The sequence below is a fragment of the Salvelinus namaycush genome, chromosome 35 (assembly GCF_016432855.1).
Source record: "Salvelinus namaycush isolate Seneca chromosome 35, SaNama_1.0, whole genome shotgun sequence".
NCBI lineage: Eukaryota > Metazoa > Chordata > Actinopteri > Salmoniformes > Salmonidae > Salvelinus > Salvelinus namaycush.
The window spans coordinates 6,001,535-6,023,821 of NC_052341.1; the positions used below are offsets into that span (position 1 = coordinate 6,001,535).

Here is a 22,287-nt window from a genome sequence, read left to right on the forward strand (position 1 = left end):
TTCATAACCCACATAGGCTTCAGGTTGAATTTAAGGGTGCAGGCAATGAGCTCCTATGGGGTGAGATGTCATTGTAAACTGTTTGATGTAAACACCTTCTTTTAACTGTTAAGGGTTAATGCCACACGGTCAAGGTTAGGCTTGCACAGAGACCTTAGGAACGTTCCTGAGGTAAAATTGTGCTTCTAAACCTTAACAGCTCTCCCTCTGTCTCCCAAAAGCAAAAGACTTGAAATGTAGGTCAAGGGTCATCTTCTTGTCACTGTCGCTGCGCTCAGACCGAGCAAGCTACGGTCAAGCGGGGCATCTCGTTGAACTCGGCACGACCTGGAGACTATGGTGATGTCATTTTTAGTGGTGATTTCAGAATGCTATTTTGGTGGTTTTTCACTGTTTAAACATATTGCAAATGCACGTTACATTTGCAATATGATTCAACAGTGAAAAACATCACATCATATTGCAAATGTAACGTTACATTTGCAATAGGATTCAATGGGCATGTACCATGAATTTGGCCATGAATTTGGCATTCTCTTAAATACTGCAGAAATGCAAAAATGACTGGCCTGATGACCTCGGGATGGCCGGGCAGTGATAGTGGGACCTCTCCATCGCTCGTTGTGTTAAATTTCATCATGTCAATTTTGGTGATGGTACCTCACTGTTGAAACATATTGCAAATGCACAAAAGTCAACTAGCAAGTCAGTGTCCATCAGTCAATTAGATATTTTCAAACACCAAACTGATACCATCTGACTCCAAACTCACTTTTTCCAACTCGTTTAGAAGCCAACTATCACATATTTCAGAGCAGGCCCGAAATTCACAGCGCCTTCCATTTAAACCATAATAAAACAAATAATACGTAGTTATGTTCTAGCTGCGGGTCCAGTTCTCACATTATGTTTAGCCCTATGTGAGGCGACCTCGAATCCCAAGTTTCGGCTCGATAGGTCATTCGGTGCCCGAGCAAAACCTTAATTGGTGCTGAAATTCCACTTTTTTCCATGCCTTGCTACGGGGTCCTTGAATGAGCTATCGGACAGAAATGTCGGGGTCCGTCTCTATGGGCCGAGCCGGTTTCAATGCACCTAGTCTTGCAACTCTGGGACTTTTTTAAATGTCGCCATTTTGTAATGCTCAAAATGAATTGAAGTCATTGCAAATGCACGAGGCTTTTAATCGGTCCGAGAACCTTCTAGAGCCACATAACTCACTGTGCTTAATCGACCTGAGCTCTAGAACAGGTTTGTAAAGTTTCAGAACTCTAGGTCTGACGGTTCTTTAAAAGTTTGAACAAAAGTAACTATTGCAGGCACTGTCTGCCTCTAAGCCCCTCAGTATGTCACTCCATCCTTTCTGTGTGGGTGTGTAAATTTTTCCTTGAAATCTGATGGGATGAATGACTGATTTACAGTTCATGAGGGTTGCCTATTCACATATATTAAGTTTTGGAAAGATTTGACTTTTTTAACCCTTCGAAACAGCCCTTTTGACACCAATTATGGCACTTCCGGTTGGCACAGGAAGCTGAAAGTAAACACATATCCTCATTGGAGTGGGATTTTACAGAATCCTGAGTTTTAAGTCTATACGTTAAGAACTCACTGATTTACATAGGGTTGAATGCACTATTTCTCTCAAACTGCAGGTTGGGTATGGCAAACACTTTTAGGGTGATTTAACCACTTCCGGTTGCTCCAGGAAGCTTAGAATCGACACAGGTAGACCTCGTAGTGGCCTGATGGATTGTTATCGAAGACAGGTTCATAAGGCATTATTAACCCACATAGGCTTCAGGTTGAATTTAGGGGAGCAGGCAATGTATTCAAACAGTCATTGTAAACTGTTTGATGTTAACACCTTCTTTTAACTGTTAAGGGTTAATGCCACACGGTCAATGTTAGGCTTGCACAGATCGGGAGGACCTTAGGAACGTTCCTGAGGTCAAATTGTGCTTCTAACCTTAACGGTTCTCTCTTTGTCTCCCAAAAGCAAAAAAATATGAAATTGAGGTCAAAGGGTCATTTGGGTCCTTCTTCTTGTCACTGTCGCTGCACTCAGACCGAGCGAGCTACGGTCAAGCGGGGCATCTCGTTGAACTCGGCATGGCCTGGAGATAATGGTAATGCCATTGCAGGCTTTGTGTGTCTTTAAGCACCGTACTTTTTCACTCCATCCTTGCTGTGTGTGTGTGTGTGTGTGTGTGTGTGTGTGTGTGTGTGTGTGTGTGTGTGTGTGTGTGTGTGTGTGTGTGTGTGTGAGAGCTTTTCTTTGACATCTGTTGAGAGAAATTACTGATTTACAGTTCATGAGGGTTGCCTAATCACACAAGTGAAGTTTTGAAAAGATCTGACCTTTTTAACCCTTCGAAACTGACCCTATGGCACCATTTTAAGGTACTTCCGGTTGACATAGGAAGCTGAAAGTGAACACATATCCTCCTTGGGGTAGGCTCTTATATAATATTGAGTTTTAAGTCTTTATGTTAAGAACTGACTTATTTACAGAGGGTTAAATGAGTGTGTGTTATTTCATAAAATCACATAAAATCACAGAATTCTCGCAGAGCTTCGAGACCCACTTAAAAAATGTTCGTCTGAACACACTGCAACTGGATCTGTAATTATTTTTTTTTAACTCCTTTTTGTGAACATTACCAATTTGTCAATGTACGATTTCTCTTAAATTACGATAGATAAATGGCTGGTTCTTTTTTTCCTGACACCGTATGCTTATGTACTTTGACGTGAAGCGGTCAAATTAGCACCCTACTTTGCGTTTTTGACCTTTAATCCCAGAAAAATGGCCATAACTCAAAAAGCGTTGAGGCCTCGACGCCATCTTGTTCGGGGCCAACTGTCCATTACGCCAAACCTACGCTCACCAAGTTTCGTCTTCGAAATAAGTTTAGGAGAAAAGGCCACGTGCATTTGCAATGTGCTTGTGCATTTGCAATATGATTTATTTTCCCTCTGGTGGGAATTTCCGAGACTGCGGAAAAATGACCAAAATTTTTTATTTTTATAAAACGGAAACCGAACGTCCGAGAGATTTCGTTTGATGACTTCCTGAAAGATCTCTCCCCCGCGCACGGCCCGACGCGTCCGCGAATTTTAGAAACGTTGCAGGACGTCTAGTAAGGGACCGTACATTTGCAATGTGGCGTTTCTCACTAACCATATGGCGAGTGCTAAAATGTTCCCTTAAGGTATGGAAGGGCCTTGGAAAGGCCATAAGTGTAAGCCAACATAATTCATTATTTTACATTAACATGTAATACATGCATTATGAAGAAAATGGTGTAATTTAGGCTCCACGAAATATGAAATGGGTTATGAAGAAAATCGTGTATGGTTGCCTACATGACAAAAAGGCGTTCTGATTACAAGTGCACCAGTATCCAAAGTATTAAGCGAAATCAAGCACAGAAAACAGCATTGGCATTAATAAAACAATATTTCCCACGAATTAAGTCGCACGTAAATGTGCGTCTTTTCTCAAAAATTCTGTTCAGCAAGTCTAAAACAGTACATATAGGCATACAACGACACATTTTAAAACATGGTTAAACAAAGACAACATTTCTGTATATTCATGACGTTGAATTAGCCATTAAGAAGAACAAAAATGAAATATAGACTATCGCGTCTATATGGTTGTTGCAAAGGCTTGTGTGTCGCCTACTGGTTAAATTCGTGTCTTTTCGCACGAATTAAGTAGCACAGAAATTCGTGTATTTTCGCACGAATTAAGTAGCACAGAAATTCGTGTATTTTCAAACGAATTGAAACACCCCAAAAATGCACAAAAACGCACGAAATCTGCTGAAATACATTTTGTACATATATGCGCGAATTGAATGTGAGACTGTGTTGCACTAAACAGAGAGTCTTTCTCTCTCTCTCTCTGCTCTGACTACAGAGAACACACAGCCCAGGGGTGTCAAAACATGTCTGGAGGAGAAGTCATGGACATGTTGTTAAGCAACCTGCAGGTGTTCATGGTATCTTAAACGACTGGATCTATGTAGGCTATTGTAGGTTCCCATGTATTCATCACAATCTCCTCAATATGATTCACATTTAATTCAGAAGCATTGGCAAGCCTATTACAAACATATAGCCTACATAGGCCTATGCAATTTTCAAACATAGACATGTTTATCTATGCCTCTATTCTTTCCATCCTTGTGGGGATCCGGAGCGCATCGCTGTCATTCCCTAACTCCTCCGACAGCTACTGCTGTTCGGGTAGACCAGGCGGAGAGAGTGAGGTGGGCCTTCAGTATTTCAGTTCCTCTGCCTATAGCTGGCTGTATTCTATATTTGGCCTTTGTTTTCTGTAACCCTGTTGAAGGGTTGCCATGGGAAACTTTGTTTTGGGAAAGTCCGTGAGCGCCGTGCTCCTTGTGGATGAGCTGCTATCTTTGGCAGCGGTAGATAGCAATCACGGCTCTGGCACTCTCTCTCCACACACGCGCACGCGCACGCCGCGTCCTCAGGCATCGCCCTCCTGTCGCCGACTCTATTTACTTTAAGGTCTCCCTGCCACTTACCCTGACACAGGTATGTCATCTACACGCAGTGCAGTAGCCAGGGGAAGCGGCCTCGCGCCTATCGCTGGAGACAAACACTTTGTTTACGTTTCTATCCATCTCCATTAATGGCGTCCCGTATTGGATCAGTCCTGTGTATAGGGAGAGACAGGGCGTTTGTTTAAAACGGTTAACTATCTCTAATGAGCGGTGATATGTAGACGTCAAAGTGATAGGAATTCCTCTGTGTGTAAACCCAAACCCTGTTACTCTCTCCTCCAATTGAACTTCATCCTTTATTTGTGAATCTGTAATGGAAGACCATGTTTCCCATTGTATAGATTGGAAATTGGATGGAAGTTACCATGAGAACACAGCAACATTTCCTCAACGGCAAGTGGCAATCATCTATGTAATCAGTGTTTTTAATTGGTCTAGGCCTACACCCAATGATACATCGAATAAAGGAAAGTCAGTCGGCATGAATCTGATGAGTGACTATGGTTTGAAATAATGTGTGTACCTATAGCTGATTTACGAAATTTAAGTTTCACAGTTTATCATTCTGAATTTAAAAAGTATTACTTTCTTCTTCAACCCAGAATTCGTAACTAAATGATAATAAATCGTTGTTTAAATTACATTTGAACATTACAAGGCTATTAATAGGAGATCAGTTCAGACTCAGCAGTGTCGGTGTGGGCCCTCCGCCCTCCGTGGATGCGCGATCACACTGTTATAGCGCGTTGTCTGGCTAATGTCCGTCTCTGGCCTAAATTCCTCATTCTCCATTATGTCTGTCTGAGTTCTGGCTCTTGTCTGTTTCTGTCTGTCTTCCTGGCCTGCTCTTCTATCTGACTCTCCCCTCAACTCTCACACAGCGAAGGCTGGAAAACGGCCTTCAATGGCGATCAGTATGCTGGCAGAGCCATATCTTTTGGCAGGCCTTTAACATATGCTCAATAGAGAATAATTATCATTTTGGGGGAAATTAAGATAGGCCTAATTATGTTTGCTTTAATCGTGTAATATTAAATGTTTCCAAAGTTGAATTGTATCTTTAGATAACAAATAATCAGCATAATTGACGGCCTGAATTTGTCTAACGCAAACCAGAGACCAAACGGCCCTTCTCGAAAACCTCTAAAAACCCAAAGCGCGCTTCTCAAAGGCCGATAAGAAGAAAATATCACGAAATAGGCCTACCCTTTCAACCACCGTCAATCAAAGCATTTAAAAAACTGTATAAATATATCCGAAATTAGTGCGCACATATGTATGTGTGGGCCTACTACAAACACAGCACACCTTTTAGAAATGAGATTGAAAGAACGCGGCTATTCATTTCTCTATCAACTTAAAACCAGCCACAAACAAATGTCATAAGGCATTTGCAAGGTTTCTTTCTCTTCCTTTCTTCCTTTTTTCTTTCTTTCATTCTTTCTTTCTTTCTCCCTCCCTTCCACACACACACACACGCGCACACACACACACACACAATTGCAAGTGTATAGTGTTTCCCTTAGCAAGTTCCCAAGAGAACGTTTATGCCCCTCGTGGTAATGGCATTTGGCGGTCCTATAGACAAACAAAGCGACATAGGACACTGAACTGTACCAACGCCCTCTTTCAGTTACAGTATATGTCAGCCGCATTATAAACTCTTTTCGAAACTGCGATGGAGAGTGTAAGGATACGGCAATTATATTTTCCCTCAGAAAATATTAGCAACACATGTCGGATTTTTGATACCCAAATGTTTCACTTTATTTGTCAATATATGCTTATTTTCTAAAAACCGCAGCGGGCATTGTTTAAGTGCAGAATATCTCAAATAAGTGACTAAAAAAGGCAGCAGCAAATGGTCAATTCGAAATAACAACAAATAATCCTCATACATGTTCGATCTTTTATTTAAGGAGTTTCTATTATGTTGTTGAAGAATAATGTTTTCACTGGTAAAGACCAAGTAGGCTACTGGTAAAGTCATATTTCTGATGTAAAGAGCTCAGATATAATCATTGCCAATGTTTGCCATTCACATCCTTGGTTCACAAGCACCCAACAGCTTTTAGGCCATATTACGCACGGTTGCGCACGCGTTTTAGTCCGTCTGCAATGTTGCCATAGTATATATCTATATCCAACAGTGACTCTGGAATAATCCAACAACTTTTAAAAACATGTTTTTGCCGCGTTGATGAGGAAACAACTAATATATTCGTACAAGATGATCGAGTCTCAATATGACAGCTTTCAATGAGAAATCCTTCTATTTCGCTGCATGGGACACAGACAGGTTTCCCTTATCCCAAAAATACTGTAGGCTAGTGATCGACGTCATCAACTGTTAATCAACAAGCAGATCATCACATTCAGCTACCAGGCCCGAATGCCCTGCAGAGTTCCTTGGCAGCCTGTTCCCTGTGGTGTTTGGGCCTGAGATTGCGACGCGCCCAGGTTCGCCAGACCCATATTCATAAAAGCGTTAGCAGTAGAGTTGGGTGCTAGAGCAGGCAGGCTAGAGTACGTGCATGAGTATGTGTTAGTATACACTGGATTATTGTAAGAATAAGCCGGATAGCCGTTATAACTATAGGGGCTGCACGCTCCAACACTGTAGGATGTATTATAGTTCTGAGATCCAGCCAGGCAGGGCTTCCCATCCCGCACCAGCACCGGGACTGCCACTCTCCTAGGTGGGGGAAGATGGTGAGGGTGTCCGGCCATTTCTAGGGTCTTGTCCTGCCGCTGCCGTTTACACTTATACCTCCTGTTCTGGAACCAGATTTTGACCTGTGTGGAGGTCAGTTTCAAAGTGTTCGCCAGGTGTTCCCTCTCGGGGGCGGATAGGTAACGCTGCTGCTTGAAGCGCCGCTCAAGCTCGAACACCTGCGCCTGGGAGAAGAGCACGCGCGGTTTCCGCCGGGTCCTCTGCTGTTTTGGGAGTCTCTCCAAGTCCGAGTGCGCCTGCGGGGACTCCTCACAGGCCCTCACCCCCATTGCGCCACAAGCTTCTGGAGAAATAGAGGAGAGGGGGATTTTAGTCATCTAACTTTGACAGATGAATCTAAATGTGCTATACATAACAGATATTCTAATCCTGGAGGTCCGCAGTAGGCTCCTTGCTGTTTTTGCTTGTGTTTTCTATAATTTCCATAGGCACTGATTAAGACATTGGATACCAGCAGAGTGGATTATTTGGCTAATCAATTACACGAATATCAATTAACCACAAAGGGAAATTAAATCAGATACCTATGTTTGTTCTTGAAATATAGTTGTTTTCATGTCGTCATGTCGTATGTGTTTCTTTTTTTATCTTAATGGAATCCTCTGAATAAAGGGTAGGCCTAAATACATTAAATAATTAGGTAATATTCAAGCCTATTCAATCAGTAAATACATTAAATAATTAGGTAATATTCAAGCATATTCAATCAGTAAATACATTAAATAATTAGGTAATATTCAAGCATATTCAATCAGTAAATACATTAAATAATTAGGTAATATTCAAACATATTCAATCTGTAAATACATTAAATAATTAGGTAATATTCAAGCATATTCAATCAGTAAATACATTAAATAATTAGGGCCTTGTTAAAGTTGGTCCAATAATAGGACAATTGTGTAGAACAAATACGGTAGTCTAGTCATTTCAGCTCATTGTGTAGCCTAAGTGTGTAGCTGACAATAACAAAAAAACATGTCTCTTTAAATTATTTTATAAAACTGATCATTTAGGATTGTATTATATCTGGTGATTCGGCCATGCATAGTTTTTCTTCTCCAAAACGATTGATCCTTTATTTACATATGATCCCTGCATGTAGATGACATCGTCGTTAAACTGAAGTAGTCTAGTCTGAGGTAGTCTAGTTAAATGGAAGAATAAATATGAATGAATTAGGCCTATATTAATGGGTGCATTATGGGTGTATTATCATGTAATCGACTGTAATACATGAGACTGATAACCTAGACTACTGCAATACTACTGAACCTAAAATAATATAATATAATACTTTCTTTCAGAATTAAATGGATAGGTTATGCTGCTAATCCAGGAATCACCCACTCACTGGCGTCTATGTCCTCTTGCTCAACCTCCAGGCTGGTGTCGGCTGAATGTCCCTGCAGCCCCGGGGAAATGAATATCTCCCCTGCTAGACCCGTCTCCATTAGCCGCTCCTGAACCGTCAGACTACTCAGGTAGGCCATCCTCTCCTCTTCTTCCGAGAGCCCGGGGCTGGGGCTGTCCCTGCCGGCCAGCATACAAGACGGGGGCGACTGGAGGTTGTATTGGTGCTGCTGTGGACCCGGGTGAGAGCGCTCATGGGGCGGCCCAAGGTGTGAGGCAAGCCGCTGTTGTTGAGCATGCTGCTGAAGCTCCAACTTCAGTATGTCCTTGACTGAGAACGGCGTGGTGGAGGCAGAAATAACAGGGCTAGGAAGCATTATTATCATAGGCTCCGATTCGTTCACATGAAGTAGGAATTATAGTCCCTTGGTGAAGTGGCTCATCCGAGCATAAAGAACTCCTCAAGCAGGTGTTTGTTTGGATAGACGGTATTGAAGGTAAACGGATCCAAAAGGGGGTCTATTCGTCTCTGAGAAAAAAACCTACAGTTGCCTTAAGGATTGCTGCGCCTTGCTTTTTATTCGTGGAGTTATGCGAAGGAGGACTGGCTTGTTTCGTGAAGTGACAGCTCTCATCTCTCTACTCTGTGCTCTCTGCCTCGGCTGCTGTGTGTGTTTAGCTAGCTGAGGGATTTGGTTAGACCCAGTTTCTGTTTTGTTGGCGGACCCAAGACAGACGCTCCTTTCTCCGTTACGTCACGAGAAAATGGGATGGGTGACTGCATGGCGCGAGGGCGCAAGCTCTTCTCTGTATTTAGCGTTTAGAGAAGATTATCAAGTAGCAACTATTGAAATGTTTTATTATGTTACAGGATTCCTACGCCGAAATAAACACATCGCGTTATTTCAATTGGACATTTAAAATAAGTAGGATCTAGGCAAGAATAATGTGAATCTGGTATCAGCCCTCAGAAACGCTCCATGCAGTATATGGACAGGTAGGAAACCTGTTTTTATCATGGTTTGCATATAGTCCACATTGAATTATGTAAAAATGGAATAGTAACCGTCTGAAACTATAATGAACTCAACATAGTTGTAGCCGTCCTCATTATACAAATGGAAGAAGAATGTGTGTCTTGAGAGAGAAAGTTGAGTCAGTGTGTGTGCAGGCCTGCACGGTTGAGAATGTTTCTTTTTGACTGTTTTAATAGGCTAATAAAACGTATCTGCTGATAAGAGGAATACGGATAGAGGAATACGGATAGGTTATTAACGACAGCTTATTAACGACACATTCATTATCTGTTGCTATCAGTCTTGTTTCCGATTTAAGCCACTCTTTATCTCTCTCAAGGCTACTCTTCCGATCATCACAAACTCTTAGATAATACAAATCTCATTTTCCTCTTTCCACACACCGCGGATTGGATAATAATGTGTGTGTGTGGAGGGGGTGGGGGGTTGGGGGGGATGGGCACCTCGTATTTTTGAAAAACAAAATACTGATATTTTCTCCATACTTTAATACAACAAATAAATAAAGACTTACAAGGGAATCCTGGCAAACTGTAAAGCGCCGCATTAACTCAAACACATTTTAGTTTGCATCATATCGGCGCTTAGAGTTGGAAGAAACATTTCCATATTTTATTTCATAGAATTGTGTTGAAAATATGATAATCAAACGTAGCCTATAGATTCTATGTATATTAAATTGATCCAAATTATAATAATAGGCATACTTATGAATAATAATATTAGGACTACAATTAGGCCTACAGGCATTTACGCTGTTATTTCGCAGTCTGTCACTTTGCATGCTTGTGTGAGTAATTCATTTCTCGTTTGAATTGATGAAGTCAAACATATAGCTCTGAAGTTTTTTTAAACATATTGGCTAATCTAAATTGGAACAATTTCACTTACCAATGTGGATATAGCTAGCCTATAAAATTATGTGACCAAGTCCAAGATGTCTGCAGTCAACCAACAACTCTAAATAGTCAGATTTGGCTATATTAAAGACTATATTAAAGGCTATATTAAAGGCTATATTGAAGGCTATATTGAAGGCTATATTGAAGGCTATATTAAAGGCTATATTGAAGGCCATATTAAAGGCTATATTAAAGACTATATTAAAGGCTATATTAAAGGCTATATTAAAGGCTATATTGAAGGCTACACTAAAGGCTACACTAAAGACTATATTAAAGGCTATATTGAAGGCTATATTAAAGGCTATATTAAAGGCTTTAATATTTGTTTTTAATAATGTTTTGAATATATGTTTTTGGCCTAGTTGATTGGTTCACGACTGAAAGTAAAACACGCAGTTTATTATGTAGATTTTGGCTGCATGTGTATGTGGACAGGATCCAGACCTGACAGTTTCTCACCCTATATTATCCACTGGGTCTGCTGACTCCATTCGCCTCTCGCCGAGGACAGACAGAAAACAGAGCACACTGCGACTATTTGTGTTGAGATGTTTTATAACTTTGCAATATTATTAACTTTTCTGAATGCCTTGGTCCTCTCATTTGGACCATATACGTCTTAGTCTCAAGACAGATGCAGGAGAGGGGCCTAGACTGTACAACATAAACAATTAGACCCATACATGGACGATGATACAATACAGTGGAACACACACACACACACACACACACACACACACACACACACACACACACACACACACACACACACACACACACACACACACACACACACACACACACACACACACACACACACTGTATTGATGTATTATATGTCTTCTCAGTAATATCTGTCCCACTGTCTGCGAGCAAACTTCATCGTAGTTCCAGAGAGCAAATCAGAGATGTTGTATTAGTTGTAATGCTACACCTCTCCTCTCCTCTCGTCGCCTGTCTACAGTGGCCAGGACAGGCGCCAGGGACAAAAGCCCCGGTAGCGCCTAAACCATGCGGAGAAAGGGGGAGAGAAAGACAATAATAATCCCATCCGCTCGCCATCAGCAGAGTGCTGTTTAGATTAGAGGAGCGTCTCCCCCAGCCACTCAAGATGTATGTCTTTAAAACTGCCCATTTGAGAGATGGAGAAGGGAAAGACGGGAAGAGAGTACAAGGGGAGAGAGGGGGAGGGTAAGGGGAAGGCTATAAACACCATCCGTGTACTTGTGTTTCCCAAAACAAAGTCCTCCATTACGGTTTTAGTTGCTTGTATTAGCCTATATTGGCTAACTGCAATGTGGTTACGCCGCAAGGATAATGTGGAGCAATCTGACTGAAACAGAGGTTGTTTATGGTATTTTAACCTAGCCTACTTTAGGGACGCATAAAATGTAGCCTACACATGCATTTAGGTGGATTTATTGACTCCCAAAACACGACCGGGTGAGCCAAAGGTTTACACCCGTCTGTTTATTTACAATTGTAATACTTCACTTTTACAAGCCATGGCAAAATAACGTTTGTGATAATATGTGTGAACTGTTATGGGAGAGATAATGTCGAGTATTTTCCTTTCTCCGGGCCTAAATACGCTCTGACGGCGTGTGTTCAATAGTGCGAGGCAGGCAGACATGGTTGCTAGAGATATTTCTACTTCATCATGAGATAGGCCTATCTCACCACTGCTGACATCAGGATCCTAGGCGGTATGGTTTGACTGTAAAGTCGGTTACTTTCTGACGAATGATTTTAGGTTTATATCTCTATACCTCATCATACCACCAAGCAATATTATTATTTAAATAGCCTAATAGAATAGCATAAGAGTTACACAAATATTAATTTGCATTGACCTATAGGGCAAAAACGAGTCCCGTTTCTATAATGTGCGATTTTTAGGTTAATTATACTAGTTTTGATGTCCTTCTATCGCGTTTTGTCGAGTTAATGTTGTTTAAGTTTGTGTTTAACAGCTATTATCGTGTCAATCAGAGCAACCTCGCGGCCTCTGCCCTCCCTGGTCAGCTAAGCGTCACGGATCACTAATGCACCTTGCTAATGGTGTTATTAGCACCGACGCACGCGCACGCGCGCGCACACACACACACACACACACACACACACACACACACACACACACACACACACACACACACACACACACACACACACACACACACACACACACACACAACGCAGGTCGAGATACGGCATAATTAAGTTAAAAACAAACAATCGAGCAACATTAGGCCTAAAGCATTAGCCTACAGAAAACGCCACAGCTAATGTAACGTTTAGAAAGACTGAAGAAAGAATGCCATTTAGCAGACGCTTTTATCCAAAAGCCTATTACAGTCATACGTGCAAATAGCTAACAGTTTTATTTATATTTCATCCAATACGCACGTCCTTCCATTGTAATTATCCACTTTTCAGCTTTGTGAAAACAAACACGGGGATGAATGGGGTTATAATAATGAGATAATTGAAAGTGTTCTGAAGAGGCCAATTCATTTCGTCCTTACAACATTTAGCCTAATACTATTCTTAATAAACATCTCTCCCTCTCTCTCTCTCTCTCTCTCTCTCTCTCTCTCTCTCTCTCTCTCTCTCTCTCTCTCTCTCTCTCTCTCTCTCTCTCTCTCTCTCTCTCTCTCTCTCTCTCTCTCTCTCTCTCTCTCCCTCTCTCTCTCTCTATATATATATATATATATATATATATATATATATATATATATATATATATATATATATATATATATATATATATATATATATAAAGATAGAGTACCATTGGCAAAATGACTCCATAATATACATCGAAATAAAACTTAAACGAAATTAAACTTCAACGTGAATTGTATTTACAGATATCATTGTAATGACTGCAATAATAGACCTATAAATCGAAATAAAACTTCAACAGATAGGCAAAGCTCGATTCATCACGTGCGTCCTGGCAGCGCCAATGGTCATGATTTAGACATAAATCTGTCAAAGAAAACAGACTAAGGCATTAATAAACTATAAACTAAGACATTTACACACTGGTCACATAGGGGCCACCGCCCCCCGCTAGGAACGTAGCTTTCCCAGAGAGAAGGGAATAGCTGTTAACCTTATCAGTGCTCCTTGCGTGCTACCTCAGCCCTGCCGCTGTCCCGAGCTCAGCTCCGTGTTTACGGGGCGGAAGAGCCTGTTTCCGGTCTCTAACAAACCCCAGGAGGACCCGCCATGGTGTCCGGGAGGCGACCTGAGGTGGATGTGACATTGACACGCCGATACAACATCTCAATCATGATTCGGATAGGTGGAGGTCAGGCTGGGAGGTCAGGGCAAGACAGAGCCGAGAGGTAAAGACATATGCCTATAAGGATGGACCTCAAGCCCAAGGTTTCCTATGTCTCAATCTTCAGCCCAAGAAACACTTAAAAGACAGACAGGGTAGTCAGCAGAACAATTAAACATCTTTAAGAGATGTTCCTCCAAATGAAGCACAGGAGCTGTATAAAAAATGTAATGAAATAAAGTCAGAACAAACATCATATCACACTGGGGAGCAGAAAACAGTGCAAGTACATTTATTTCATTTGCAATGTAGCTAGTAGCACTAATTCACATCAACTCACGAATGACTAAAGTAGGTGTCTCACTGTCTCTCCATAAGATAATTACACAGACATAATTAAGATAATTACACAGACATAATTAAGATAATTACACAGACATAATTACATTCATAAAATATAGAGTTACATGTAGCTCAACAAGGTTTGATGAAGCGCCAGTCATCCCGCCTGGCCAACTTCCACATGTTAGCGCCTGTTCTCTCTGACATAAGAAGGCTAACACCTACACACACACACACACACACACACACACACACACACACACACACACACACACACACACACACACACACACACACACACACACACACACACACACACACACACACACACACACACACACACACACACACACATTTTACATTCACATTTTAGTAATATAGCAGACAGATGGGCAGGGACTCTGCTGTCCTAGTTTCAGGGGGGAAGCTGGATCCACCATTGGGGCGCCAGGACAGAGAAAAGTTTGGACTGGGCTGAGCTGAGCAAAAGCTGCCCTCTCGTAGGGGTAGGAGGGCCAAGAGACCTGAGGTGGCAGAACGGAGTGCTCGGGTTGGGGTGTGGAGTTTGATCATAGCCTGAAGGTAGGGAGAGGCAGATCCTTTTGCTGTTCTGTGGGCAAGTACCATGGTCTTGTAGTGGATGCAAGCTTCGACTGGAAGCCAGTCGTTGTGTGGAGGAGCAGGGTGACATGGGAGAACTTGGGAAGGTTCAAAACCAGGCTGCAGCGTTCTGGATAAGTTGCAGGGGTTTGATGACACAAGAGGAGAACCCAGCCAACAACGAGTTGCAGTAGTTTAGACGGGAGAGGACAAGTGCCTGGATTAGGACCTGCGCCGCTTCCTGTGTGAGGTGGGGTCCTACTCTACTGATGTTGTAGAACAGTGGTTCCCAAACTTTTTATAGTCCCATACCCCTTCAAACATTCAACCTCCAGCTGCGTACCCCCTCTAGCACCAGGGTCAGCTCACTCTCAAATGTTGTTTTTTTGCCATCATTGTAAGCCTGCCACACACACAGACTATACGATACATTTATTAAACATAAGAATGAGTGTGAGTTTTTGTCACAACCCGGCTCGTGGGAAGTGACAAAGAGGTCTTATAGGACCAGGGCACAAATAATAACAATATAATAATCAATAATTTTGCTCTTTATTTAGCCATCTTACATAAACCTTATTTGTTCATCAAAAGTTGTGAATAACTCACCACAGGGTAATGAGAAGGGTGTGCTTGAAAGGATGCACATAACTCTGCAATGTTGGGTTGTTTTTTATTTACCCTTTATTTAACTAGGCAAGTCAGTTAAGAACAAATTCTTATTTTCAATGACGGCCTAGGAACAGTGGGTTCAGGGGCAGAATGACAGATTTGTACCTTGTCAGCTCAGGGATTCAAACTTGCATCCTTTCGGTTACTAGTCCAACACTCTAACCACTAGGCTACCTGCCGCCCCAGGTTGTGTTGGAGAGAGTCTCAGTCTTAAATCATTTTCCACACACAGTCTGTGCCTGTATTTCGTTTTCATGCTAGTGTGAGCCGAGAATATAAACTCACATAGGTACGTGCTTGCAAAGGGCATCAGTGTCTTAACAGCGCGATTTGCCAAGGCAAGAAACTCTGAGCGCAGCCCTATCCAGATATCTGGCAGTGGCTTCTGATTAAATTCAATTTTTGACGAGGCTCTCTTGTTCAGATATCGGTAAGTGGACTGGAGGCAGGGTGTGAAAGGGATAACAAATCCAGTTGTTTGTGTCGTCCGTTTCTGGAAAGTACCTGTGTAATTGCGCACCCAACTCACTCAGGTGCTTCGCTATATCACGTTTGACATTGTCCTAAGACTTGTGTGTTGTCCTTGTTAATGCAGACAGAGAAGAGCTCCAACTTCTTAATCATAGCCTCAACTTCTTAATCATAGCCTCAATTTTGTCCCGCACATTGCGGAGAGTCCCTGTAATCTTAGATTCAGATCATTCAGGCGAGAAAAAACATCACCCAGATAGGCCAGTCGTGTGAGAAACTCGTCATCATGCAAGCGGTCAGACAAGTGAAAATGATGGTCAGTAAAGAAAACTTTAAGCTCATCTCTCAATTAAAAAAACATGTCAATACTTTGCCCCTTCATAACCAGCGCACTTCTGTATGTTATAAAAGTGTTACATGATTCCTGCCCATATCATTGCATAATGCAGAAAATACAGAAGAGTTCAGGGGCCTTGCTTTAATAAAGTTAACAATTTTCACTGTAGTGTCCAAAACGTCTTTCAAGCTGTCAGGCATTCCCTTGGCAGCAAGAGCCTCTCAGGGGATGCTGCAGTGTACCCAAGTGGCGTCAGGAGCAATTGCTTGCACACGAGTTACCACTCCACTATGTCTCTCTGTCATGGCTTTTGCGCCATCAGTACAGTTACCAACACATCTTGACCACCAAAGTCCATTTGATGTCACAAAGCTGTCCAGTACTTTAAACATATCCTATCCTGTTGTCCTGGTTTCCAGTGGTTTGCAGAAGACGATTTCTTCCTTAATTGACCCCCCATAAACGTAATGGACATATACCAGGAGCTGTGCCAGGCCGGCGACATCTATTGACTCATCCAGCTGTAACGCATATAATTCACTGGCTTGAATGCGAATCAGTAATTGTTTCAAAACATCTACTCAGGCGAGAAAAAAACCTCACCCAAATGTATAGCCCCGTTGGAAAATATAAATGTACTGTCTGAAAATGTAAAAAATAAAAAATAAAAATATTTCTATATTTAAAAAAAATGTGTATCACATTTTTATTTGGCGTACCCCCGACAGCATTGCGTGTGTACCCCGGTTTGGGAATACCTGTCATGAAGCTGCAGGAGCGAGTCACTAACTTGATGTTTGCAGATAACAACAGGGTGTTGTCCAGGGTCACTTGCACTCTGGGAGGGCGACACACACAATACACACACACACACACACACACACACACACACACACACACACACACACACACACACACACACACACACACACACACACATACACACATACACACATACACACACACATACACACACACACACACACACACACACACACACACACACACACACACACACACACACACACACACACACACACACACACACAAACAGCAGACTAACCTTTAGGGACAGTCCCTCTAGACTAGATTGAGAGATGCAGGCCTATACTGTAGTTTAGAGCTCTCCCTGGGTTAAGGGTTGGAGAGTACAGCACTGGTGATGTTCTTAAACATGAAGTTGTTGATACAAATTGCTTTGAGTAGGCAAGGACATTACATCCAGTAGCTTCTTCATTAAGACAGTGGATCACCTAAAGAGTACGTGGGAAAATGTTCCATAGTCTGTTATAGAGAGAGTATTGTTTGTGTTAACTTAACTTAGATGGAAATAGTACCATATATGTGGTGTCTTTTCCCAGAAGAAGGTGTAAAGAGCGTCAGAGTGATGCATTGTAGGGTTGATGAGGGGGGTGAGGGTATCTAGGTTGGAGGACTTGACAGGTCTGTAAGATGCATTACACCAATGGAGAGTAGCTTGTTATCAAATACCAAATGCATTGGGAAATGTTCCCAAAATGTCCCTCAAAATAGGTTTCTTATTAAAGAACAATACTCAAATTGTATGAAGTGCAAAGGTGGGCATTGATAATTTAATTTGATAATTTGATAATTTGACAGACATCACAAAACGTATCTTCTCTATAACCCTGACCGACCTTGTAAAGAGCTCCTAAGCAATTTTACCTTGGCATCATCCCAGTGAATATGCAGGCCAGAGACCAGACTGTATATCTGTTGTGGTTGAGACACTTCCAGTCCCCTTCCAAGGTGCCGGAAGCCGTGTGTTATCAGCAGGGTGTGTGAGAGGGGCTGAGCACTGGGTAAAAGGCCCAGGCCATTGTGTGTCTGCACGGGCCAGCATGACGGATGGCCTCCGTCTCTTTGGAGGAAAGGACATGGCTGGAGGGGAACTCGGCCTGGGACCAGAGTTCAATGCAACCCAGCTCTCGTCCACACTCCTGGGTCACACTAGCCAGTGGTTCAACCGTTCTCCAACGGTGGGTAGGGAGTGTGGACCCACTGATGAGTTGCAGAACAATCCTGGGTTGGGGATTGGTTCCTATAGGTTGTAGATTGGTGTCAATACAGTAGAAACACAGCACAAATACAGTTTCATTATTTGGTGGGTAAGAAGAAAGGTCAAAAGTTCATCTCATGGGCGAAGTTTACAAACCACAACCAGAACAGCATCAGGGTCGGAGGTCTGTCTGTGAACCAGAGGAGGAAGTGAGGTTAGGCCTCCAGACCCCCCCAGACCGCTACCCCTGTGGAACTCATCACTCAGGCAGCTGTAGTCTCCAGGCGGCCTTGGTCCGGCAGGTGTGTGTTTGTATATATGACCCACTAGTAGGGGATGTGAGGCCTGTAAGGCTGTGATCTATGACACTGGGAATGAGACATGTTCAGTCTGTGTGTGGGGTTGGGGGTTGGGGGGTGGAATGCAGTAGTATAGGAGGAAGCATGCAACATAAATATGCTTATCCTCCCCACTGCCTCGCGCACAGGGCTATAGAGATACAGAAACTGCTGTGAAAAACACAGTAGAGTGTGTGTGTGGGAAAAAATAAATAAAAATAACACCCATAACTTTCCTGCACTAGCACTTGGCTTATCTTACTAGCACTGACTTTTCACAGCTTTATTGAGGAAAACATGTAATTACGGATGATATGTGGTGCTCGTACCTAGCTAGCTAACTTACTTTTTTGTATCGCTTTGGTGCAGTTTTCACACGTCTGTGATACTTTTTCACAACTCTTAGTACAACACTCAAAACAGATCATCCAAAAGGCAGCTGTTTCAAAAGTCTAAGAACATTTTCAATTGACTAAGTACAACACACAAAACCATACTGACACTTTTTCACCAAACTTAATAAGTGTTTGATCTGGAAATCCATGTTTATATACTGTAAAGTAATTGCCTTTCACAATGCAAGGCGTACATTACTTTTGATATGATTCTCTTTTCTTTAAAAATACATTTTACTGTTACTTAATTCAATGTTGACACTGCTTTACTAAAATTGCATTGGCTAATACAGCACTGTAGGTAGAGTGTCCAGTGTCTGTGTTCTTTTGCCCATCTTAATCTTTTTATTGGTCAGTCTGAGATATGGCTTTTTCTTTGCAACTCTGCCTAGAAGGCCAGCATCCCGGAGTCGCCTCTTCACTGTTGATGTTGAGACTGGTGTTTTGCGGGTACTATTTAATGTCTACACTGTATTTCTGATCAATGTGATGTTATTGTCATGGACAAAAAAATAGCTTTTCTTTCAAAAACAAGGACATTTCTAAGTGACTGCAAACTTTTAAACGGTAGTGTATATATAAAATATATCAATATTTTGTAATATATTTTCCTTTATTATTTTCCCCTAACCCTACCAGCCCTGCCATAACTGGAGTAAACTAATGGACAACAACTCTTATGCTTCTACTTCCAGCTCATACAAACTATATACATTTTACGGACACATATTTTACAATAGTTATCTTTTGTTTGTTTTTAGTCCCATCCTTCAGCTCCACACAACCCCTCCCATCTATCTCTAAACACCATCCAGTTTTGATTCCTATTTCCCATATATTTTTCTACTTTGCTGTGATGTTTCACAAAAGTTCTGAACCTTTCTATTCTCCTAGTTTCTACAGATTGTAAATTATAGATAAACATTTTTGCTAAGAGTATTATTATATTATTGATCGATTGACTATGACTTTTTAAATCACACAGCAGTGCTATTTGCAGAGTTAGCTCCAGGTAAATGTTGCAATTCGTAGGCCATTCCTGAACCTGCGACCAAAAACAAGCTACATATTTTTTTAAATGTAACCTTTATTTGGCTAGGCATGTCAGTTAAGAACAAATTATTATTTACAATGACGGCCTACCCCGGCCAAACCCTAACACGGACGACGCTGGGCCAATTGTGCGCCACCCTATGGGACTCCCAATCACTGTAGCACTGAGATGCAGTGCCTTAGAACGCTACGCCACTTGGGAGCCCCAGAAATTGACAGTACCAAAACAAATGATCTAATGATTCTGTCTCTTCGCAGCAAAATCTGCAGAGCTGGGATGGTTGTATCCCCCATATATATAACAGTCTATTGGTTGCAAGAATTTTGTATAATCATTTAAATAAAAAAACTCTTAAGTTTTGAATCCAGCATTGTTTTGTGTATCAGTTCATAAACTATGTGCCATGGAATCGGGACATCGAACATTTAACCATCTACAGTGGGGCAAAAAAATACTTTTTAAAAAACTTTTTTGCCCCACTGCTGTCAATTTTTTGGTCCTTAAATGAAACTGGTATACTTTTTTATTCATCACAATTTTCTTTAGCCAATTTTGGTTTTTAATGCAGGGTTGACAGACAAGTTCCTTAATTTCTCCCCCTTCCACTTGCCTCTTCCATTTTTGCGGTAATGCTGCAATTAGTTGGTTGTAATTTTGAGTAGAGCAGATATTTCCATATAGAGTGCATTTGAAAGTATTCACACCCCTTGATCTTTTCCCACATTTTGTTACTTTACAGCCTTATTCTAAAAAAATATCAGATTTACATAAGTATTCAGACCCTTTACTCAGTACTTTGTTGAAGCACTTTTGGCAGTGAATACAGCCTTGAGTCTTCTTGGGTATGACTCTACAAACTTGACACACCTGTATTTGGGAAGTTTCTACGCCATTCATCTCTGCAGATCCTCTCAAGCTCTGTCAGGTTGGATCAGGTTCAAATCCGGGCTCTGGCTGGGCCACTCAGGGACATTCATTGTCTTGGCAATTGCTTAGTGTCGTTGTCCTGTTGGAAGGTGAACCTTCGCCCCAGTCTGAGATCCTGAACGCTCTGGAGCAGGTTTTCATCAATGATCTCTCTTTACTCTGTACTTTGCTCATACTTTCCATCTTTCCCTCGATCCTGACTAGTCTCCCAGTCCCTGTCGCTGACAACATCCCCACAGCATGATGCTGCCACCATAATGCTTCACCGTAGGGATGCTGCCAGGCTGCTTCCAGACATGCCACTTGGCATTCAGGCTAAAGAGTTCAATCTTGGTTTCATCAGACCAGACAATCTTGTTTCTCATGGTCTGAGAGTCCTTTAGGAGCCTTTTGGCAAACTCCAAGCGAGCTGTCATGTGCCTTTTACTGAGGAGTGGCTTCCGTCTGGCCACTCTACCATAAAGGCCTGATTGGTGGAGTGCTAATGGGTGTCCTTCTAAAAAGGTTCTCCCATCTGCACAGAGGAACTCTGGAACTGTCAGAGTGACCATCGGGTTCTTGGGCACCTCCATGACCAAAGCCCTTCTCCCCCAATTGCTCAGCTCTAGGAATAGTCTTGATGGAGCCAATGATGGAGGCTACTGTGTTCTTCGGGACCTTCAATGCTGCTTACATTTTTTGCTACCCTTCCCCAGATTTGTGCCTTGACACTTTCCTGTCTCGGAGGTCCACGGACAATTCCTTCGACCTCATGGCTTGGTTTTTGCTCTGACATCCACTGTCAAATGTGCAGTGGCGACCCCTCCTTCAGGGCAGGTGGGGCAGAGCCGCCTCACCTGTTTAGTAAAATAATTATATACATATTTTTTTTAATATATTGCCTGTTTTGCATATTATTTTGGCATTAACACGTCACATATCAGTTTGCAAACAAAGTAAAATAACCGCATAAAAACATGGTCTCTTTTTTGCTATCTTGAGTAAGGCAGCTCCGAAATGCAGATGTTTCAGCCTATCTCAGTGCTTTCTGTGGTGGTGGGGCAGCCAGTGGACAATATGAATTGTAGGGGTTGGTAATGTTCTCTAGTTGTGCGGTGATTGGCTCAGTGTTGTGTCACTCATGGGGACAATACGTCACCGCAAAATCTACGGGGAGAGCTCGACAATTCAACCCCTTGGGTGCTGACATAGAGTTACATTAGATGTGCCCATCCAAGAAGGCTCAAGGTCATTGGCAACAGAATAAATTATGTCAAATCACATTATGTCTAC

The 22,287-nt window shown here is 42.0% G+C and overlaps 1 protein-coding gene across 1 annotated transcript; it reads right to left on the reverse strand.

The window, feature by feature from the left end:
• Positions 1-6,397: 6,397 nt before the first annotated feature.
• LOC120029955 (homeobox protein Nkx-2.5-like) lies at positions 6,398-9,282 on the reverse strand. The gene is made up of 2 exons (XM_038975264.1): positions 8,630-9,282; positions 6,398-7,558 (listed from the first exon to the last, which is right to left on the reverse strand). Exons 1-2 carry the CDS (start codon positions 9,012-9,014, stop codon positions 6,921-6,923), a joined length of 1,023 nt encoding a protein of 340 aa, XP_038831192.1. The 5' UTR covers positions 9,015-9,282; the 3' UTR covers positions 6,398-6,920.
• Between the last annotated feature and the right edge of the window lie 13,005 nt (positions 9,283-22,287).